The sequence below is a fragment of the Channa argus genome, chromosome 7, assembly GCF_033026475.1.
Source record: "Channa argus isolate prfri chromosome 7, Channa argus male v1.0, whole genome shotgun sequence".
NCBI classification, from domain to species: Eukaryota; Metazoa; Chordata; class Actinopteri; order Anabantiformes; family Channidae; genus Channa; species Channa argus.
Genome location: NC_090203.1, coordinates 21,785,263 through 21,810,156, shown reverse-complemented (window position 1 = coordinate 21,810,156; position 24,894 = coordinate 21,785,263). Strand labels below are relative to the sequence as shown.

General features: G+C 41.4%; 1 protein-coding gene across 2 annotated transcripts in view; it reads right to left on the bottom strand.

Moving 5' to 3' along the window:
- The window catches only part of zfpm2a (zinc finger protein, FOG family member 2a), a 115,154-nt gene that overhangs the window by 63,573 nt on the left and 26,687 nt on the right, over positions 1-24,894 (bottom strand). For both annotated transcript variants that reach the window (XM_067510811.1, XM_067510810.1), the window contains exons 2-3: positions 20,429-20,587; positions 13,077-13,178 (exon numbers count right to left, since the gene is read on the bottom strand). In XM_067510811.1, the coding sequence (XP_067366912.1) occupies positions 13,077-13,178; positions 20,429-20,587 (261 nt within the window). The remainder of the gene's footprint in view (positions 1-13,076; positions 13,179-20,428; positions 20,588-24,894) is intronic.

The window sequence follows — 24,894 nt, the reverse complement described above, 5'->3', positions numbered from 1 at the left end:
TCATCTGTCGCTAGACTCTTCCTGCACTCCACAGATACTTGGCAGACCAATGAATGCCCCTTTGTGTGGAGAGATCCTCCTCAGATAGCACCCAAGATGCTCCACGCTGGCATCTGTTTGTGTTTTTATGTGTGTATGTGTGTGTCCTGTCTTTCTTTGCTGTTATGGTGCAGAGGAACAGGGAACCGCATCTCTTTCTTCAGTGGCATACGACTGAATGCTAATGAGTTTCTCAGTGGCAGGGTGCCAGCCTGGTGTGATTTAACGAATAACTGGGTGTGGACTACTGTCAGAAAGATACCGTAACTAATCAGCCACAACATTAAAAACACTTCACGTGAAGTGAATAACTTTAATGATCTCGTTACATTGGCACCTGTCAAGAGGTGGGATACATTATGCAGCACGTGAACAGTCAATTCATGAAGTTGATGTGTTGGAAGCAGAAAAACATGAGCTTGTAGACAATGGACAAGGGAAAAATTGTGATGGCTAGATGACTGGGTCAAAGCATCTCCAAAACAGTGCATTGCAGCTTCCCTGTTTGTTTTGCTGAGACATTTTGGGGGTTGGCATACATGTGGACGTATCTTTGACACGTACCACTTCCATTACACATTGTTTCAGACCAAACACATCACTTCAGTATTCAGCCACACTATTCCCTGATGGCAGTGGCCACAGTTCAGGAATAGTTTGACGAACATGACACAGAATTTAGGGTGTTTCTTGCAAATTCACCAAATTGATTAAGCAAATTGATTAAGCATATGTGGGAGGTGTTGCAAAACATATGCTGCTTCTCTGAAGACTCTAGATGCAACAGGAAACAATGAGAGGCCTTATGGTGTCCACACAATACTAGGTAGGTGCTTTAATGTTGTGTCTAATAAATGCATCTTTAATAAAATGACAAAGTTTTCAACAAATTCCTTTGAAATCTAATGTTCCCTTTTTAATTTCCAATAAAGGTACAACAAAATCACCCAATTCCACACTGCCTGCTAGTATTACATTCACATTCAGTATATTTTGTCTATTCTGGTTCCAGATTTTTATTTAAAGTGGATGACGCTGACAGTGGTTAGTACATTAAACTCCAGCACTACATGTTTTATATTGCTGCACCATAGAACAAGACAGAAACACTGTACATAAAGGATTCTTGTGCAAAATTATATTCACGTTACTCTAAATCTTTGGAATCATATTTCGACTATACAGTGTATAGTATCTTTGCATTCAAGTCTCCCACAAAGTTCTATAGATTATGTTTTGTCTGATTTTATGTCTGATTTGTAAGTTGTAAATGTAAACTATGTATGTATGTACATAACTCTAAATCAAAATTGTAAAACAACAGGTTAACTTGATTTATCACTGCTAGTCAAATATAATTTCTATAACTCTCCTAAAAAGAGATGATCCATTTGCATTTTACTGCAAATGTTTCCATTAATGCACTTGGAGTGTAAGTCTATATATTCTTAATATAATTTCTGGCTTGGAGTAAGGTCAGACATGATAAACGACATCATCAAGTCTCTACTGCAGATTAACATTAGTTGAGAGCTGCTTGGGCTATATTTAACATGAATTTGACTTCTCCAACTAGTTTAAAGAACCATCTTCAAAGCGAAGAATTTACCTTTGGCACTAAGGAAAATACTCTGATTACTGACCCAGCTCATGGTTTACTGTACTTCACCTTTAAGTATGAGTAGCTTAAGAGTAATAGTGGATGGTAAAGGGAAATAAAGAATTACAAGGTAGTGTCAAGTGTGAAAATATACTTGAGCTTTGCACGGCAGACGATCCGTCTCGATATCAAGCCATACCTTTGAATCTAAGCAAATAAATGATAGCTGCTCAAAGTTCAATAATCTCTGCGTGGCAATTCACAGATGTCCTACTGAGTCCCAGTCATGTCCACTGATAGGCTGTGTTATAGAGCCAGCAAATGGGCTATAAATTAATATACCATGAGAGAAGCATAAGGGGTGAAATAGAATGCACTGTATCGGTTCAACAAAAGGTGCCACATCTTTAAAGCAGATATGTGATATGAAATTTTACAGCTGAAGGAGAAATGTCACAGAGCTTTGATAAGAGAGCGATGAACTTTCTGCCCCCCTACCCAAAGCGCTATTATCAGGTCCTACTGAGCAAAATGCATCATTTATAGCAGAAAGTCCACACTATTATCTCAGAGAAAGACGGTTGTCTTAAAACAGTCGAGGAAGCCCACCACACGCAGCCGCACCTCATCTTCACACTCCCCTGATCTGCCCTAACCCCTAAGAATGGCTGCTTCTAGCCATGGACAGCAGGGAGAAAGGTGCCCATTCGCTGGGGAGCAAGATTCCAGGCAACCACATTAGTTTGGACACATAAGGAAAGAGTGAGTGTGTGGAGGACCGATTCAGTATTCAGAACCTATTCAGATGAGAGGTCCGTATCATTTTTGCAGTCAGACTCCACACAAGCTGGGCAGGGGGTTGTAGGGTGGTGTGGGCAGTTGTGGGGGTGCCTCCACCCACCTTGTTGTAGAAAGGTGGAACAAAGTATTTTTCCCACAGACACAGCCAAATGGGCTGCATCTCTCTAATCTAACTACTCTCTAGCTCTGCAGTATGGGACAGGTGATAGTGGTATACAGGTATTCTGATCTCACTCTCCCCCAGGAAGCAAAAATATTAACTTTAACTGAACTTTTTTTAACAGAACTGTGTCAGTTTTGACATTCTACACACCCAGCCCCCACTCTTCCTTTTTGTCTTCTTACACAGTGTAAACAGTGGACCACCTCCTGCACTGACACTGAATGCTGGCATTGAATATATATCCTGAAGTGTGGAATTGTCCAGTATTGGCATTAATCCAAGCAGCGCTACACTGAGTGTACATGCAGAGCTGGAAGGATAACCCAGGATCTGCCGTGCTCGTGATCCTATAAACTGAACTAGGGTAATTAAAGAAATGGGGTTCAGAATAGTATAGCTGCACATTCACCCTCACTCACAAACAGGAACTTGGTCCTGCAGTACATTATCAACACAGGGACTGTTGTTTGGTGTCATTGAACAACTGAAATATACCAGCTGTCAAGCACTCCGTTTCATCAAAAAGCCCGGGGAAGTTAGCAGCAGGCGCGTTGACAACCATCTCTGAGACATCCATCTTTAGAGAAGCACTGCAATTTCTATTGATAGCATGTATAGGGAGACAGCAAAACTTAAAAAATGACTGTCCTCACACAGAGATATCGCAGTATCGCCGACAACATCTAGAGGACACACACCACTCCTGCTGGAATCTGATTACTTTAAATGCTTTTCTTTAAAATTTCAGAACCATCAAAAGGACATTACTCCACCTGAGAGTGTCAGGAAGAATGAGTAATTGATGGTGTGTGTTTTCACTGGGAATGCATGTATTTGAAACGGATGGATAAATGGACTTTAGATGCACAGGGAAGTTGCAGTTTTGTCTTTCCAGACCAATAAGACACAGGCATGACATAAAATAGTTATATATGAAAGGAAATATAGGCAGAGGCTAGTTTGACAAATTCTTATATAACAAACAAGTTTTGAGCAAAGAACACAAGTAAACATTTCTACCTCCAAGTCTTGATATTCTACAGTTAATTCAGGAGGAGACTATTTTTAAAGTACTCCTGAATCTCCTCCCAAGTCAATTACCAGGCTGCAACTTCCCCTGGGTAACGGGGAATTCTGTTTTTTTTTTTTTTTTTCCTGGGTGACCTAGTTGTCTTTTGTGAGTAGGTTTTAGCCGGAGCAGTTTGACAGTCAACAGATAAGATGGATTAAGCCTTTTTTTTCATCCAGTTTTGATGTGAACAGCGTAAAAGCGGGTTAAATCATTGAGTTTCAGGAGTATTTTTAAATGCCTGGAGATAGTGCGATAAAGGAGCTAAACCTAAGTCTTGGGCCAGGAAGGTCAAGGTCGCGGCTTTAGAGAGCAGCTACCCGAACACGGGGGCCAGCTCTCGTCTCTCTCTGAGCGAGCTGAACGCCGCAGCCGAGCCCACCTCTCATCACTCCCAGAAAAGATACACGGAAGGAGTGAAACAAAATCCAGTGAGAGCTCGGCGGGTGGCATCAAGGAGCAGTGCACTCCTGCCTTGTGTGGGTGTCTGTGTGTGTGTAAGCGGAGGAGGGTTGTTTAGCTTGCATTTGCCTGCATGCATGAATGAGATGGGAACGTGTGTGCCTGTGTGCGTGTGTGTGTGTGTGTGTGTGTTTGTGTGTACACACTGTAAAATATCGTTCCTTCATGAGCAACTAACTCCATAATTATGTTTTGATTATTTGCAAGTACTAAAATAAAACAACAATTAATCTGTTGATGTAAAACAGAAAATAGAAATATGATGTACATATTAAACAACCCAGTTTACAGAGCGCCGCAACATTAAAACAAAATCACATTTTGAGAGTATAATTTGTACAACAACCCCCACCACCACCTCCTCTCTCTACCCGCCTCTTCCAAACATGATCTGGGGCGTGCTTAACATACGCACAGGAGCTGAGAGCCGTAGCATCACGTGATGTGGCTCAGCCAATCCTGAATTCATTTGAATTTTTAAGACGCGTGGTGATGAAGCCACTTGAGCAAAAGAAAAGGTGAAGAGGCGAATGAAATAACAAACAAATCACGACGACACACCGGGTCAAACGCTGCGTGTGATACGTTTGTTTATCACACGTCACGTCTGGCCAATGCTGAGAGGGTTTTTGGTTCGAAACATTTCGGAGAGGACATATTTAGACACATTTTGTGAACGCCTATTCCCCCTCTGCTCCTCATGTCGGTGACAGGGGAGAGTAATCCTATACACAGGCTGCTATTGTGAAATGAGAAACTAGCCTCCTTCACTGCCAGAGACCAGATGCACCTCTCTCCCTCTCTCTCTCTCTCTGTCTGTCCTAATCTGTAAACGACTTAAAGGAGCCTTATCTCCGGGCTCTTCTGCTTCATTTCATGCTTGATTTACTTTAATTTGTCTGATAGGGCACAAGGATTTGGAAATGGCCCATCTTTCGGTGGAAAATGTTCTGATTTTTCTCCGGCATTGTTATGTGGAGGTTTTTGACTTTTCTCTCCCCCTCTCTCTCACTCCTCCTCCTCTTTTTCCATCTCCATCTCTCTCCCACTCTCCCTTTTCCCCTCTCTATCTCTCTCCCTCCCTCCTGCTCTCCTTCTTTCTCCATCGTTTCAGTTTTTTCTTTTTTTCTTTTTTTTGGAGGGGTGGGGGGTGGGGGGTGGGGGGGTGGTGTTGCTCCAGTGCAACAGTCTGTTTGAGTGCATTTAGATTCAAGCTAACACAGCAGAAATAACTTTTCCATGAGGTGTGATGTTGTGATGTTGTGATGGGTGACAGCGACACTGGAGTTGTGTTTGCCTTTCAGATCCACATTGGGTGCAGAGCAGCCGAGTGCTTCAAACCACAAAGATCTTATGTTTAAGTTAAGAGGCGACTGGCCCTCCAGTTTAGCAAGTGGGTGAGCGGCTGGCACTGATAAAGTTGCTCCACAATAAGGGACAGGGACAGGCGACATGTCTACAGATGCCTCGAGTTCTTTTTCTGCTGGCGGAACTCAAGTACTTGCATGGCTGTCTGGCTGCTCCTGTCACCAAGACATTTTCCCCACTTCTATTTAGTGACTGAATGACAGTAGAGGCAGTGAGCTATGATTAGAGAGAAGCCCATATCTTACCAAATCCTGAATAATCTTATTCCCCTCCCACCAATGAGCAAGCTACAGAGGCGGCACAAAAAGCCAGAGAAAAAGGAGACAAGGGGAACGAGTAGAGCTGTCCTGTGTGTACAGAGATCTCATATGGCTCCACTGGCCTCTTCCACACACTCAGTGTGACCATTGAGAGGAAAGGCAAACATCTAAATTCATTCAACCTCAGTCATTCTGACTAATCCGAACAGTGGTTGTCACAATCAAAGAGTATTTTACATTTAAATCTGGGCAGAACAGGATGATAAAAAAAAAAAGGAAAACCTTCTACATAAATCTGAGGACTGTATCAAACAATTAAGCTCATTTCTAACTGCTGGTTGCATGATGGCCTTTAGAAAAAAAATAAAAAATTTCAATTGCCCACAAACACTGACAAGACACGTCACTAACCCCACCTCTAAAAAACAATGTGCATAAACAAATTACACACACATACACACAGAAGAAGAAGAAGAAACAGGGAGAGCATTGAAATTCATCTCACAGCCTGAATTTACTTAACTGCGGGTCTGTGCGTGGTGATAAACGGAGTGATGATCCGGCAACACGTCTTTATCCATGCTTTGCTTTAATTAACGGCGGCTTGTTTGTTGAAAAGATGATTAATATGCCAATGAAAATTGCATAATTGAATACCACAACACTCACACAATCAGGGAGGAACATGCCATTTTTTATTAACTTTTTATTATCATTATTATTACTATTATTTGGTATTTTAATTCTCTTGACAAGCGGGCTCCACCCCAACCCCCACCCCCCAACACCCCTAAACAGAAAAAAAAAAAACCCAAACAGAAGAAGCTGGAATTGGCGTGACCAGTGGGCCAAGCTGGGCCCAGCTGTTCAACACCACTGGGGAGGCCTTCACAGACGGGGGGCACTGTTCTGATATCAATACCTATCAAAGTGAAGGATGGAAACAACAGAGACAGAGAGGGGGAAAAGGGAAGGGGGTTGGGCTTTATGTAGAGATATGGCTTGGACTGGACTCAGAGCATTCCTGTGACCAAATAAGATATGGACACCAAACTGAAAGGAAGTAAAACAGCCTATCTGCAGCACTATGTCCAGATTTTCATAAAAGTTAGGAACATTTCTGCATGGAAAGTAACACAATCCAAAGTCACTCAATCATTCTCTGTAGTTTTATTTAAAAAAAAAAAAAAAACGCTAAAAGAAATGAAAGAATTCCACATGTGAGCAAGATTTATCAGAGCAATCCAGAGTTTGCCCAGTATTACATCCTCTAGCACAGCTTGCATGAGTGTCTCCATGTTAATGCTAAATACACACACCAAATATTCAACCAATTACAATGATACCTGTTAGAAAAATGTAAAAAAGCCACAGCGCTGGGGATGGTAAGCACTGCAGAACAAATATATTCTGAGAGCCACAGAAAGGCACGTTGGTTTTCAAGTCCCTGGGGACAGAAACACCACCATACCAGCTGCACTTAAGTCAGCTTCAAATTAAGCACAATTCTCACTTTCTAATGAATTCTCTGGACTAATCAGAGCAAAAAAGATGGCATTGTAAGTGGACACATATTCAGCTGAGATGCTAGCAAAATGGTTGGAAGTGAATTATCTTATTAAGGGCATCCTCAGTGTGTAACATCCTACATAACCACACACAACTAGAACTAAACATAGTGACATCGTCTTCAGATGATAAGAACAGCGATTGCATTTGGCCTATTTTAGATTATATAACTAACAACCATGAAGTTCCGTCATAAAGCCTCTTAGTATAGCGGATCAGTCACTATATTTGCATCAAGGCTAATCTCCTGTTGAATATTTTATCATTATAATCACACATTGCTAATTTGTGTGTGTGTGTGTTTGTGTGGCTTCGGGGGGGGGGGGGGGGGGAAGGGGGTTTCTCTGCACACAGGTGACCCGTACAGTAAAAAGCCTTCATCGCCAGACTCATCGTTATCAACAGAAATAAATGTATTTGGAAAAAGGCAGACAATGTTTACACACAGCACTTTGATTGCAATTTAATTTTACACCACTCAGGGCCCAGAGCTCGCAGAGAAGCTGATGATGGACTTTCATCACCAGTATCAGCAATCTGAGTGTCATTCATGTTTTGTGAGACTTGTCAGAAGACTTTGAAAAAACCCCTTGGAAGAGTGAGATAAAACCTTCCTTTTTCTGAGCGAAAATGCCATGATGCACATCCAAATTTCTTGATTACAAGTCGAAGAGGGGGAGGGGAATAAAACCTTGAATGAAAGCCTGTTCTGAAAGTTTTCAGTTTGCTGATATAACAGTCAAGTGTGTCTATAAGTCTACTTAAAACGCTTAGGTATCAGTGGAGACAGCTGCGTCGCTCTCGTCTTATGATTCTGTCGAGACAGTACACTATCAAACCTTTCATACCGCTCCCAAGCTACATTTCCGGTGACAAAAGCTTTGCGAAAGCCTCCTGAAGGATTCATCTATATCCTAATATTTCCAATCCAATTTAACTGGAGCAGCAGAGTGGTCTGAGCACTAGTTTACCAATCTTTGCTTTCCAAGACTCTGTGTGCTGAAGGCTTGAGGGGTTCAATCAATGGCGCTTTGATCTTGGCTGGAACCATAATTATTTAACATTGTTACAAGGATTTCTCTAATCCATCCTACCATTAAATCCCTTTTACACCCTCATCTTCTGCAGCCTAATCTGCATCTGGGTGCTCCGTTTGTCTCTCTCCCTCATTTTGGCTCGCCCCTCCTTCCTTGACGACACCCTGACTTTATAATGGACTTGGGTGCCGAGTTAGAAAATGCCTTGTTTACTGAGAGCAACCTGACAGAACTGTGCTCAAATGGACTGTTGCTGTGCAAAATTGTTTCTTTTTCTTTTTCTTTTTTTTTTTGCTGCATTTGCACTAAAGTTTCGGTCAATTCAGGGTCACGCCAGAGCTTCTGTAACTAAAATCCAACAATATGAATATTCTATGAACTGTTGATTGCGATAGAGAGAAAAACCAGGAATGTTATAGGCTGCACAGTGACGGCCTGTAACCAACAGCATTTTAGTGTTTTCCCATTTTTTTCACTAACTTTCTTTTGATGAACAGAGGGAATTTCAAAGTTCAGGCGATTGATGCCCATAAGGTTTAATCCCATCTGTTTATTTCGATGATCACTTTGACTTGAACAAAAAGGGCCCACTGTCCTTTTGCAAATATTTGCGTGTCTGTGTTTCAATACGATATAAATAGCAGCACAGTCAACTGCAAACATTTGTTGAGGCACCTGCCACAGTATCGTGGCCATCTGGTCCTCCAATTCTCCTAGCATGACATATGTGCATTAAACCTGAAATGGTTATTGTTTTTTTTTTCTTTCTTTCTTTTTTTGTAGACTGGAAGAAGACGGATTGGCCACAGACCCTTCTGGGTTGGCTGGAGTCAAAAATGAGACTCAAGACTTTTTACATCTGAGTGAAGCTGCGTTTTCAGCTTGTGCATGTTTGATGTCTTGAAAGGAAAAGGAAGGGGGTGGATGAAAATGGATATCGCTTTTCAGGGTGCTCTCTCTCTGTGTGTGTGTGTGTGTGTGTGTGTGTCTGACCGTCAGGTAGATTCTCAGATGGCTACTCCTTCAGCTGACCCCGGCTTTGCCCTGGCCAATGCCCAGCTGGCACGGGGAGCTGAGCAAGCTGGGCCACGCCGGCCATCAGGGACAGCCAAGAGAAGAGATTTGTGGACAAGGTGATCACATCGCTTCTGTTACCTCTTTGTCACACTCATCTCCTCCTTCTGCACCTCTTCTTTTGCCATGTAGCTTCTTTGAAATGTATTTGCGGCTATATTGTATTGTATGCCACTTGGATACAACGTGAGTAATGCACAACTATATGGCAGATGAGAGTTGAAACAATTATACCTCAGCTAACTGACAGTCATATGTCACTCTACAAATAATGTAACATTTTGTATTTTTGTAAAATGACCACAACAAAGATGACTACAATTCCATTCAAAATTACAGTATAATTGCATGTGCATAATTGCAATTGTAATGTTTGCTATCAACTTAATATTGAACTTCCATGTCACTGAGGAACAGATTTAAAAAAAAATTTTAAATGGCCACTTATAGCTTGCAACAACATATTGGCTCCAATCACCTCTCCTGCTGACATAGTATCATATCAATGTAGCTGATGATCAGCGCAGTGACACAATTTTCAATGTGACACAGACCGAAACAATGGAGGATATTGAACAACTTTTGTATATAATTCTCAGGATCTGGCTGAGAAATAAATAAAAAATTGGTTTAAAAGAGGCAGAAGATAACCAGGCAAAAGAAGTGATGCAGTGGTAGTGATGCTCTGACCAATCAGTAATCTGCAGTGATCATACAAAAAAAAAGTACCAGGCATTATCTGTAACCTTTGCGTAGTGGAAAACCAAAAAAAAAAAAATGAGAGTCAATTAGAATCTAAGTGCTCTAGGGCTCTTTGTGGTAAACCGGATATTGTTATATGTGAAAGCAGTGTCAGGCATGTGAAGGAGTAGTCAAATGTACATTATGATGAATTATACTGTTAAGATGATTTGCATTATATTGTGTGTGTGTGTATGAAGACTTGCTGTTCCTGAGTGTAGCCATCTGCATTGCCATTCAGGCAAACACCTTATAATGAGCTCAGTGTTACCCAATTATACAATAAATAGGCCAAGTGCCCCATTGTGTACACTGAAAATCCTGTGCCCTTTTAATGATGTTTGAAGTTGTGACAAATAGTCTTCAAAGGGCCTGAAACCCCCCAAAATAAGATTCACCCCATAGTCATGTATTCGTTCTGTGTCATATTCTTAAGCTACTGTACATAATACATAATACATAGTACTGTAATCAAGTCAAGCATTATCAAGGTAGAGGTGGGCGTTGTTTACATCAGCTTTGAATTTTCTTTCAGCAGTCAGTCCACTAGTTTATAATTGGAGATTTCTGCATACTAATAATCCATTTTACACAACAGACAATTTTAGTAGAAGCAAACCTTGGATCTTCATGGCTTTCATAAAAGGCGTGTGGTGTACACGAGCAAACATTTAGATAAGGCTGAGAAAAGGTTCATTAGCAGAGTTAGCTAGCTAACTAACATCATTCCCAATTAGCCCAGAGGAGAGAAAGTGGGGAAGAATAAGCGAGACTGTGTCAGATTCCTATCATCACTAGTCCATAAGAATGAACAGAACAGCATGACACGCTGGGGTATCTCCCAAATCAGGAGCTGATTGCAAAACATCCTTGAAGAGAAACAAACCCGAGACAGAAGATCAGTGTACAGATTTGCTTAAGGACATACTTGTGGAGACGAGGGGAGAGAAAGGGAACTGGCTGGGTGTTCCACATCAGAGAACCAGCACTCTGAACAACAGAGAAGAGCCAGCTATCAGATTAATAGTGAGTCATTCAGTGCAGTTCTCTGCTCTTCCAGACAGAAAGACAATCAGAGAACAGGGGCAGCACTTGACATGAGTTACTAAAGTGGAGATGAAATGCAGGAACAAAAAGAAAAAAGTTCAATTACACGATGTAGATTGTAAAGGCTTTTGTTGTTACTCAGCAAAAGGGAAACGGTATGGAGGTGCTTCAATCGAATCACCAAAGCAGGTGGGCATGTTCCGAGTTAGCCCACCTCATTAAAAGGCTTCACTCTCTTTTTATGTAACGACCATTACACATCCTATTCAGATGCACGCGCGCAGTGATTAAAAATTATCTGTTGGTGATCATAATCACACCTGCTTAAACTTAAGCCAAAGAATAACAAAGAACTTTTCAGTGCCGAACATTTACAAAGAGATTAAAGGGTAGACAGTCTCAAACTAAATAAATTTGCTTTTAATCGCTTTGAACAGCAAGTCATGTCATTTCGAATGTTCCTATCTGATTGTCTGATTCCTCTCTTTAGTCAAATTACAACATGCCCATCTGACTTTTCCAGCACAATAGGAAAAATTAAAAAGGAAAATGACCTTTCATGGCAGCCATGATGGCAGAGTGAAGGCATTATTATGCTCAAAGATTAATTTCTGCCCACTCTATGTTGGCCATTGAAAAAACAGAGGAGCGGCACGGACGCCCCCCTTTTAAGTCACTCACTAATTGGTTGGTACATCATCGAGATCTCCAGAAACTTACAAAAGTGGTTCCACGTTGATTACGAACATGTGTTTCTGTGATAATACAGGCTGCCAGTATCGAGCTCATGCACCGCGTATACTGTAGATTAGGACACAGTGCTGGTCCTCAAACTCAGGCTGCAGTTCAGTCACTGTATGAAAGTGACACGACACCTATGAGACTCAAGTCTCCCTCCTCTGTCTCCCTCTGCTACCTGTCCAGCTGTGTATTTCTGAGCCCCTAATTCTCCTTCTGATGCCTAAGTAGAAGGAGGAACCATAATTACAGTCAGTCATACATCTAGTCATGTTATATCCATCCATCCTTTTCAAAGCTGTATTTTGGAGCTCAGCATTTTCTCACCTAAAAGGGCCTTTTTTTCTACATATGATGCCTTCTTTTTGTCATGGCCCCCATAGTTCTGAGCTGACCCCCTCAGCCCTGTCTCCTGACTGATCACAGTGATGGTTTATTACTGTCGTCCCAGCGCTCTTATCTTTAGCCAGCAATGCTCATTTCCTTCCCCAGATTTAAATGCAAATGTGAAATTTAATGATAAATGCATTATCTGATAGGTGCGATAACACTGATTCACTGTCAGTATAAAATACACACCCCGGGGGGCTTCAAGCTAGCAAGCACAACTTGCCCAAATCCACTTCCCTCTCTCTCCCTCTCTTTCTCTCTTTTTTCTTTTCTTTTTTGCAACAAATTCACATACCTGCAATAAATTCTTGAGGTGGTTTGAGGCATTGAAAGGAGTTACATTTTGTGTGTTCAGCAGTGTGGGTGCTGGCTGCTGGGCAGTAATTGCCGTGCAAATATAACTTGTTCAATGTATTATCCATCATTTTGATGAAGTTACTTTTAGTAAAAAAGCTAAACAAACAAAAAAATAACCCTGTTCATTTAAATTATGGGTAACTATATGTGGTGTACATACAGTTAATGTAGATTGTTATATTGTAATCAAATTTCCGACTTATTTGTTCTGTGGTTGCTATGCAAGAATTGCAAATATCCTGTCGTTACTTGTCCATTCAATGCTTAAACTAACTCTTTACACAAACTATTTTAGGTGCAACAGTTTGCCTGATGGCTCCTGGAGGTCATCTAAGGAAGTGATAACAAAGACTTTTCTTACTTGGACCGTCCCATTCATCCGGCACCACTGCAGCGTGCCTGGTCTTCTCGCCCTGCCCGTCCGCCTCTGACTCTCCTGGTTCTCGGCTGCCATCCTCCTCTCCTGCAAGACAGCCAAAATTAATGTCCATAAAGCACACAAGACACACAGTGAGTTTCACTGGATCCAAATTTAATTTCCAGACACTTAATTTCAGTAAGCACCGTATTATGGACTTACTTTACTTACTACTTTTCCGGTTTGGGATCGACTAGGATATTATCCCAGCAAAAATGATTCAGTTGTCCAACCTTTCCTCTTATAATCTGACATCATCTGAGCTATTGCCATTGTTACTGTGTGTTACTGTGTATTTATATATATATGTGTATATGTGCATTGATTTGACCGGGTCCAGCTGCACACTTTTATGTAAAGACTGTTTTCATGAGTGCTTGGAGGAACAGGAAGAAGCCCCATGGAACAGGAAGGAAAGCAATGTGTGGGAGAGAGGTGGCTATTTATTACCATTTGATCTATTGTGGAGGGAGCTAGAATGTGTGTTTAGGATGCAGGGCTGATTTACAGTCTTGAGGCTCACACAGTCCATGCTAAGGGATATTTGGCTATCTCTCTCCATGTACTGTAAGTGCTTTAGGACCTTGTTAAACAGACTACACCTCTGAGCGTGCAACCATAACACTGACAAGAAACCTTGTTGAGCATTCTTAGATGCACTTAATATAAAAAATCAATTTTTGCATGTCTACAGTAAGCACAGTTTGTACTCAAAGTTTATAGCCACATAAATTTGTGCTTAGTAGGTGCCCCCAGTGTGGTGCTCTAAATAAATCCAATGTGGCTGACACAATGGTTCCACAGCTCCAAAGTCAGGCAGACCTGCCCGGGGCATGTAGTGGTAGCTGATAGTTTGTGGAGAACCATTTCTTTCACTTCTGTCACCATATCATTTTCATCCCTTTGATGGTTTAAACCTAAAAGTGAATGGTCAAAGACACTACAATAGATTACTACACATACTGGACTTTACGAAGTAAAAAAGAAAAGATGTGGCTTTATATATAAATAAACTCTGTGATGAGAAATACCAAACATTTGCTATTAACTATCTATTTGCCATAAACCTATAATTTAAAAATAATCATAACTATCTCCAAATATGGTACATTTTTTTCAAATGCTTGTTTGCAACATCTGCTTCCCCCCAAACCCCATCCCCACCCAAAAGCATCCAAAAAGCATTTTTTTGAGTGTTAGTTATCACACTTCCGTGTGACAACTGCCACAGGACACACACTTCTTCAGTCCAGCGCTGTCCGCTCTCAGTTAGGTTAATCTCCAGATCAAGCACACACACTATGCTTGTTTAGCTTTTTTCTGACATGGCTCACTTCAAAGAAGGTAGCAAACATTGCCAAAAGGATGTCAGCTTTCTGCCACACACTAAAAGAGGAGATGTATACCAGGAGAAAAGTGATACTGAAGGGAAGTCTGCAGAAATGTCCTACTTACAGTACATGAGGTCATTATGACCCACTTTTGCTTATGCAAGTGTGTGCTTAGGCTGGCGATTTCTCCCCCTGCACCTCGTCTCTTCCAGTGTATTATCAGGAAGCCCACTCAACTAAATTCTCCCACTATTTATTGTTGGGCTGGAGAACCTCTTTAGCATACTAGGCTCGTATTATGACGAGGATAACAAAGGCGTATATCAACAGTTCCTTCCAATGGAGCGGAGTTTAAAAAAAGCTGGTGAGATAACATTAAAGGCACTACCTTGATCTCAGGCGAACATGTTAAGCCCTGTAACGAAACGTATTGGAAGTGTTTAATTACAGCTCGGGAAATGAAGCTACAAGATGATTCCTTAATTAAGCAGTGATTAAGGATTTTCTGCCTTCTATCTAACAGAGTTTGCAATGCATTTTAAACACAATCGCCCTGGCAACCTCACAGGGAACAATGTCACAGGGCTTTGATGAAGTTTCCTGCACAAATGTCACTAGGAAAAAGCCGAGCAGAGTAAGAAGCGCTGGAGCAGCACTCCATTGCTTACAGTGCCATTTGATAAAACTTGGAACACAAGAAATATGGACATCAATTTTTATCTGGATACCAGTTTTATCTCATATGTCCTGATCTGATGTAGACAGAGATTCATTAATATGCTCCATTTTATTCAGGTCTACTTTAAGTAATAGAGACTCTTGTTTCATTCTTTGAGTTGAAATCTTCTACAGTCTTATCAAGAGAGACAGATTGTCAATGATCATCCTCTACATTATCACCTAGATCATAATTTACATCGTTCCTTTCCCTTGCACAATCAGATGGAGATACTTAAGGCTGAGTGAGAGAAGGCTGAAGAGAACAGAAGGGACGGGGAGGGCTGGGGAGGCGAGGCGGCCTGCTGGGTGAAGGGTTGGCGGGCATGCAAGAAGAGCCAGTGAGCTGTTAAAATCAGCCCTATCGCTGCTCTATCAAAGGACAGCTCTCTAGCCAAATCGCAGTCACACGCAGTGCGCCTCACATTCAGGTCAATAAGCTTATAGGCGATTTACACAAACAATTCCTCGAGCAAGGTAGCAACAAAGTCATATTGGCTTTTTCTCTCCCTTTTAGCATTGTCTCTGCCAAGGAAGCCCTTGAAAATGTCAATCTCTCGTCTGTGACTTTAAGGAGCTCAGAGCACTCTAATCCTGACCACTGAGTCTAAAGACAGGTTGCAATTTCTGCAAAATGGAGTATAAGTATTTTTTAAGTCTTCATATGGGATTGACCAGTTTTATATGTTACTGAATTCTGGGCTTGATGACTTTAACCTACTGCTACTCTTCAAAACGCATCACAATATCGCTAGTGTTGGAGCTTCCAATGATTTTCGAACTGTAATATTGGTGTGTCTGTGCGTGCGTGTGTGTGTGAGGTGGGGTGGGGGGGGGGGTGTTCTGTCCCCCTAGCCATGGTAGTGCTAGTCAGTTGATATTGCATATTTGGTTGTTGATGCAGATTATGCTGCAACAGATACAGTCAATTCCAGGAAGCAACCTTTTTCACCAAAGTCAAGCATAGCTGTAAGACTTCTCTGCTATCTGAAAAATAGGTTTCGAACTGCGTGAAATTTGTGGCAGGCACAGCACTCCAATGGAGGGAGGCTATTAGTGAAATGCCTTGCCACTGTCTCTTTAAATGCCAATAAATTCCCATCATTACAGAATCTGGCAGTTTTCCTCCCTGTCTGCAGCCTGGGTCTTTATCTTACTCTGCCTCAGTCTCTGAGCATGTAGATCTGGCCCAGTTAGATTGTCATACTTAACAAACATTAATGATTAATTTCCTCCACTGAGTCAAATGGGGCTAAAGGGATGACTCGATTCATCTTATCGCTCCACAAATTAGCATTTCCCCATATTCTCCAGCATCAACTGTGCATTACAATTCCACATTTACCATTCCGTGCACTGGCAGCTGTGGCGAATGAGCCAAGGAGATCTTCCTCCTCTGTTGCTGGAGATTCTGATTACTTCTGTGTTACACAAAGAGTGTAATAATTAATTCTGCCACTTTTTGTGTGTTACTGTATGTCTCTGACTGTTACATACTGAGAGGTCATTTGAAGGGTCAAGGTGGGTACAATAACGAGTCCTGGCTATGGATTCCTGAGCTTTCAAGCTTCTCCTTGCCTATGTTATAATACTATAATTTGTGTAACTGTTCACATTTAGTCGCACTAGTTGTAGCCTGACACATAAATAGGCAGAAAAGCATCGGTAACGAGCAGCTTCAGCTGAGTTAAAAGCATGAAATGTAACTTCACAAAAGCATGTTTTACATCTAGGAAATGAGACATGTGAAATGACATGTAAATTTACTGTCAGAGCTAACTAAGGAAGTCGTTTGTCATCAGACAACACTTGGAATGTAGAAAGGGAACAGCTTGTGGCAACACCCTGTGCTGAACTTCACAGATAGCCAACAATAAAAGAGGGGGTGAAACAGCAAGGTGAAATTTCACAATTTCTGTAAAAAAGATGCCACTCTTTGTATATAAAAAAGGTATCTTTCCTACAATTATAGACCCAGGTGTGTCAATAGAGTATAAATCATGCGCTGTAGAGTCAGTGTCTTCATATATGAGTGGTTCACAAGCAGAGCTCCATAAATGAGAAACTGACCTGCAGCAGACACTGTTTGAGGTGAGATTCTGTTTTAATCACAAGAGAAAGTCAAGGTTATTTCTTCAGATATGTGACTTTTTTTCCTTTCTCCCACAGCTCTCGATAGATTGGCAGACCCCCTCTGATCCCACGTGTATTAATACTCGGGTTCTTCTCTTTGGAAAAGCTTTGTACCATGCCAGTTCATTTTACAGCCTCTTTGTTTCTGAGTCCACATACATGTAATGACAGAAGACAACTACAACACAAAAAGTGAGGGTGGCTACAAGGTCACACTATAAATCTGAAATAAATCAAAGTAATCCTTCAGTTAAAGAATAGCATTATCATTAAAGTAGTCTAATCACAGTGTGTCACATTATTATGATTAGTTACCAGTACTGGTATGCAAGCAGTATAATAATGACAAAGAATAAAGTTGAAGCTGATTGTGTCTTTTTTTAACTGCAACTTGGTAAATCAAACTATGAAAATGCATTTATTGACCATATGTTTGTATGCCTTAAATCTGAGCCTAACAGTCCAAAACCAAAAGTTCAAAGTTGTATAAAATGGAAATAAGGTAGTTTTGGGCCTGATTTTACACTGTACTGTAAGTCTGCTTTTGCTTGCAATGAAAATATAGCTTCTTAAAACTCGAACTCTAAAAATGTAGTACAAATACCTTAAAACTGTACTTAAGAAGAGTACACTGCTTTCCACTGAGGAAGGGTCACCTAAATTGAAGCTGATCAGAATTTGTTTTTTAAATATGATTATATAGTTCATATAAAAATTATTTCAATAAAACAAAGAGAAATGTTACACATACCTAAAGAAACCGGTCATTAGGTCAAAAGGGCAAAAAGAACCACTTGCATTGTTCATAAAACAGTTTCTAGTTGGATGTATCCCACAGCATAAGGTGACTATTGTGTTATTTCTTCAAATTATGTGAACATAGTTGGAACACAAATGATCTTTGCCAATATAAGGCTCACAGGCACCTTTATGTGCTGCTACCAGCATGTTACAAAACAGATCAAAAGCCACAGCCATGACACCATTAACTAAATAGGTTACAGAGTCAACCATCACCCAATTTAGAGGTTTGCAAGCCTCAGACCAAGATGGGACATCAAGGTGCTCCATGCACTTATCTGGGGAGTCCCTTTTCTGCAAGGGTAAGCCAAATGGCTGAGTCTTTGGTGGCATTCAACTTCTTGACCTTTGCGCCTTTAAGCGGCTTTGCTACTTCACCGCACTCTGATCAAAGTTAATAAGTGCTTCATATGTTAATGAAAATTGGTACTCCTCTTTGTGTTCCTACAGCTTTTTAATACCTATTATAGACTGAAACTTTTAATGGAGGTTTTAGGTCCCACTGACAAGCCCATTTCAGAGAGTGACTACACAGATACAAGGCTAAGCTAAGACCAGAGAGTCACTGCTCAGTGGAGGAACCTTACACGGGAGACCTTATTCTCCGGGAAGCAGCCGAAGATAAAGGCCATGGGATGAGTGGCTGCTTTAAAACCTGCGTTCAAGTCCGCACAGGGCTAATTACAGCACGCCATCACATTTGAGAGGGTTTAGTTAATCAAGGGGGGCTCTCTTTTTCCTCCTATAGTCGAGGAATAACACACTTAAACCATTTAATGCCACTAGGATTGCGTCCTGTTTAATTCATGGCAGTTCCACATAAGTGGGGTAAATTTAAGCCACTCCGACATTAGTTTTAAATAGATCTAATTGAGGAAGGGATCACACGGAAAAGGCTACACCTGATGATTGCACACAAGTTGCCATGAGGAAATAAGAAATTTGGATAGGACATCATTTGGGTCTTAGAATACAAAGGGGAGACTTAGCCACTCGAAGCTATGATAGCAAAGGGAGCAGATTAAGAGAAAAGTAGTATTTGACATTTTGGATTGCTATTTAGTGTTGACTTCATTCATAAACATGGGGGAAGAAGATTTGAGGCCTAGTTCTTCACACTGTTTTATCCAAAAACAATGGAAATATCTAAAGTAACCGCTCTAACAAGGCCCTTTGAAGATTTGTAAGTTGTACTTTTTTTTCCCAGACATTTCCACGAATGTGTACTGCTCCATCTATTTCATAGCTACTGGGTTATTACATGACCATATATTGTGCTTTGAAGTTTGAGTAAGGACACACTAAGAAGGAGACAAAGGCTAAAGCAAATGAGGCGTTGCTGGTAATTGCAATTTCTGAACAATTGCGCCGTTCAACTTTTGCCAGAGAACAAAAGAAAAGCATTATTGATACGATTACTGGGGCATAGCCTACCTGAAACATGAAAGATTTATTTTTCTTCAATAATGTAATCCCACGAGGCACATCAGTTTAGTGTGGAAAAATAATTCTAAACAATTTTCTCTTTGAAAGCAGAATGAAGAGGCAGACATTCAAAGCATTGGTTCTTCATTAAAAAGTCAAATTTATGGCATCCATGCGCCAGTAAAAGTAGGGACACCTGGGGTAGTGAAAGCCACGCGACCAGGGGGGTAAGAAGAAGAGGGGGGGGTGTGAGTTAGGAGGAGAGAGGCGGGACAAGTCTGTCATCTTCAACACTGTAACCTGGAGCAGACCACAAATTAGCTCCTGTGATGGCAAGGTGTGACCGAAATGAAACAAACACACAAAGAAGCAATCTAATTGAATTGGAGTTCAAAGAGGACTCAGGCGCATTTGGCGATGCTAAGACCCTTTATAGTGCTGGACCTCCAAGCTGTAGCAGGTGCTGCTGAGTGTCCACAGAGCTTTCGCGTCGGCTCAAAGGGAAGTGCTTCGCTCTCCAGTGCATTGGTGTACCGTAGCACACCTTCACAGCACTATCACAGAGGGATAGCCAGTGCTGCCAATGCCATCTCTCTCTCTCAGATCCAGCCACTGCTCCCATCACTGCGGATTGCTCGGATCAAATAGGACAATGGATAGTTTTAACTCGAGGCAGTGATGTGGGAGGAATTCTCACACAGATACAAGTTCTGCCAGATTTGATTTGAACATGTTGACACCATTGGCAGGAGTTTAACTTATTATTGATGCTTGGCACAAGGGTTGCTTAACATATTGTCTTTTTAATAGTAGTCATAACAAAAAAAAAACCCCAGCATGGTGTAATGCTTCTGCAGTTTCAGCGTGGAATAAGTAAATAATCCTCACCCTTGTTGCAAAAGAACTCCATGTCTTCGCAGCTCATGTTCTCAGGCTCAAACTCTGCGGTGAAGTTCTCCTCCACAGAGAACTCGTCTTTGGCCAAGAGCTCATTCTCCTCAGAGACACACTCCTCCTCCTCTTCCTCCAGGCCATCCTCCAGAGGACCTAAGGGAACAAACAAAAACACACAGACACACACACACGCACACACAAACACACACACAAAGGAGAAAGATGTTCAGCAGTTTCGTCATATCCTTCAGGCTCAGAAAAAAAAGTCAGCTTCTCATTGTTTCTTTTGTTGCCATACTACAAATGCAGATGTGCAACACAGCGCTGCACTGTCCACACATCCATGTTCAGACATTCAGTGTAGACAGCTACAAAGCCATGTCAATAAAGAAAAATATTTTATCATAATATTTCACAAAGGTCTTTCCATTATAGCTAGTGAAAAAGCCCTTTGAGGTTGTGCGCTTTCTGAAAAACAAGCTGACATGCAGCCAAGGTGAGTGTAGATGTTAATCCTGCTACCTGCAAAACAAAACCTCACACAGATGGTGAGAGGGGGGAAAAAGTTCCTTTCCAGACTTTTCATACAGGCATCAGCAAGGGAAGGGGGGGGGGGGAAGAAAATACTTTTATTAATTTGTTAGCCTTATCACAGGGTACAGTGTTGATTTTCCATTTACATTCCATGCCTCCGGGCAATACACCAGTGCAATCTTAAAGGAGACACTTTTCCGTGTGATTAATTTTCCCCCCCTCTGTGCAATATTATTTCTTTAAATCTAAATGATTTCAGAGTTTTGCTTGTAGCTGTACATCCCTTTTGGTATTTGCATATTACTATTTTGCTTCAATCAAGGGCATTGATGGAATTACTGCACTGCTACCTGAATTGTATTAGTTCTAAAAAAGAAAAATCTCACCCGGCGTTTGAATGTTATTAAGATAATGTGCATCTTGCACACCACTCCTTCTCCCCAAAATATGTCTACACATGAATTACCATAGCAAAGAAGTGATGGAACACTCCAAGTTTAAGGTTAGTTTATATTGGGAATAATACATCCCAGCTCTTGAGTTGTGTTTCAACTCAATAATCATATCGAAAGTGCTGCCATCGCTGCCTGCGAGATGTGAATGCTGTCTCCATTTCTCCCTGTCACACGTGAGCTACAGTATGTTGCAGTCTTTTGTGCATCATCCTGAGGCTCAAACAGAGTACGCTGATATCCTCTCGACACCTTTCAGCGTGTTTGTTCTATTGGAGCAGGAGTGAGCCCCTCAGCTTTAATAAAGCAATAATTTCAGTTCAGAAAGTGGGACTGGTGGTGCCTCTTCTGTTTCTCTTTCTTCCCACAACCAAGCCTCATAAAAGACCCCCCTGATGTCCACAAACTGCTTGCTCTTTTCATTAGTCTTATAAATTACTCCTTTGTAGAAGCCTACATCTGCAGGAAGCCCCGGACATGAAAAGAATTAGCACACAGATCTCTAATAGACACTGTGGAGGCAGAGTGCCGCTTTTAAATTAGGATACAGTTTTATGATCTTATCTGATGCCTTCTGCTGATTCGCTGAGGAGTGAAGTGAGGCGTGAAGTGACTCGAAGAGTCTACCATTGCTTAAGATGATACTGAGAGATAAATATCGCAGTATCAAGGGGAGATTGTATGACTGGCGTTAAAAGCTCCTGCCAAGGCAATTGAAGACAGTGTGAAAGAAAGCAGGGAAATACATTTCTATATACACACTCTGTACACTTTCCATTACACAGCTGAATAAGAACTGTGTGTACAACTAAACGATTCTTCCTCTGTTGTCGGCACACACAGCAGCACTATTGCACCATGGAAAATAGACCTACAGTGTTGTGTGATAATAAGGGTAAAGGGAGATTAAAGATAAACTTCATGGTCAATAAGACACAAAGATTAGGTAGATAAGATGAGATAGAATTGAGGTTTAATAGACTCAGAATAAGGGCATCTCACTTCCCCACTCTAGCAGATAGTAACTAAATGGAGCATTTTTAAACTGATCAAGATACTGGGGGCTCTCCTGAATATGGAAAAATGAAATACTCCAGCCAGCCAGAGACGTTAAAGGGGGTCTGATGGCTACTTCTTGGGGGCCGCGTAGATTACCAAAGTTTGTTCACATTCCCACATGTTTAGCTTATTATACAGTATTCATTGCATAGAGAGACCTGAAATTATTTCAGAGACAGCAATGATAAGAATAATGACTTTCTAAACGACTAGCACCACACTCCTAACTCATTTTCTGATAGTGGCGTTCCTGCTATATTTAGTTGTGTACTGTTTAAAATCCTGTCACATTCACTGTGTGACCCACGCTTGTTGGTGCATTTCTATAGGGTCTGCTGACGAATTGGGCCAGAGGAATGTCTGCTGCTTCACCCTCTTATCAAGCCTCCTCTGGAGTTCAAATGGCCAATGACACTGCGGGGAGAACGTCTGCATTTAACTTTACCACAGAGTACAACACAGCTCGCTTTTAAATACTGCGCTCATTACAACAAGCACCAAAATCCGTATAACCGTTGAATTTTAAGTGGTAGCTGATCTTAGATGTGACATCATATCTTATCGCAGCACTGACATTGTTTTGGAAAGCTATTTGGAAATCTTTTGGGAATCTGTGTCATGTCTTTCCATGTTTCCAGCCTACAGTATCTGTCTTGCCATAGCAATGTTATCTGATAAGGCTGCTCTGCTCCAAGTGGGTGTCTCAAAACTTTTCTTAGTTTATGTTAGTATTTATAGTGGAAAAAAGTTCAGCTGGGGCATTTTTCAGACTGTTTAATTTTTAAGACTTTAAAATCAGACATTAAAATACACCCACCCACACGCGCGCACACACAGATAAGACAGAATAAAGTCATCTTTATCCCCACATCAAGTTTGATCATTTAAGTCATGCAACAATGTTCAACATTGATGTTGGGCAGCCTCTCAAATGTCACAGTAAATTATTTTTTTTAAAATGTTTGGCTTTTTCACTGATTTTGACATTAGTTCTTTGATAGGAAACCAATATAAAAATTCATAAAACTGTATTTAAATAGCTCGTGTTCCTCACTAAGACCATAATGTGTGATGAGGGGTCAAAACAAGACCTGGATTTATTTCTAAGAGATCACACTTGACCAAACAGAAAAAATACTTTAATCATAAAAAAATAATAATTTAATTAATAAATGGGATAAACATTAGTTGCAGCCCCTGAAAGTTTAGAGTATGCCTCACAAAGGGCTAATTCATCAGCTTTACTTTCCAGAGAAACGTTTGCCAAAATCACCCCAGAGTAAGTTCTAACAGCTGCCCTGTTTGATGAGGATGTTTTAGGAAGCTGCATCCTGTCTCAACTTCCTCTCAATCAGACTCACTGTCCAGGTATTCCTGCACCCCCACAGCCTTGTCATCCTTACCCTACACCCTGAACTGTATCAACCACATTCATCAGGCTCTTCTTCAGCCGACTCTGAGCCCTGTTCAAACAGCCATGCAGCAGGAGCAGCAGGCAGGAGCAGCCAATGCTAATAGAGACATTGGTAGCTGAATGCAGGCTTGATCACAGTCACTCTTTTGTTCATGGCATGGCCTCTGTCTGATAGGGATCGGCCATGCGGAGTGGAGCTCCGGAGAGGGATATGGTAATGCCCCCACCGAGTCTATAAAATGGGGTGATACTCTGAGACCATATGATGGACAGAGGATTAATGAGTCACAGAGGAAGGGGAGCAGGGAAGAGAGGAGCACAGACAGAGGTGGTGGAATGAGCGTATCTTTCAGGAAAACACAGTGTACACAAGTCTGTCTCAGCAGACTAACGCACCAAATGGAAAAAAAAAAAAAAAAAACACACAGATGTACCAACCTCAGAAAACTCACACTTAAAAAAACAGGAGCTCTAAACAAATGTGTGTACGTGCAAAACTGTATGTATGAGTAGCAGCTAATTTCATGGCATGCTCTTTCAGCCGTCCGCAATGTGGGGAGCTTGTGGCCGCACTGTGATAGCGATACCTCACATTATCAGCAGGCTCCACAGTGTGATGTGTGGATCACAAACCCAGCCTCCTCTATAGCTCCCTAATTAGAGGTGAGGTAATTGAATCTGACAGAACAAAGAGGCAGATCTCTATAAGCATGGAAATCATTTTTGCTCCCACCTATACAGGTTTTCATCCAAAAGGTCCATTGAAAATGTGTCCAAGCTGGCCTGGGGATAAAACGTAGCACCTGAGACTAAACATGAATGCATAATGCAGCCCTAAAATCCAACAGGGCCACACTGCTCAACCTCTGCCAACTCCGCTTTCTGCAACTGGCCCTTTGTGCCAACAGCGATACTGGGCCTTCCTCACTTCCAGGTGAACACACATATGCTCCACAGGACTCTTCAAACTTCTGCGGGGGAGGAAGTACAGAAATGTAGAC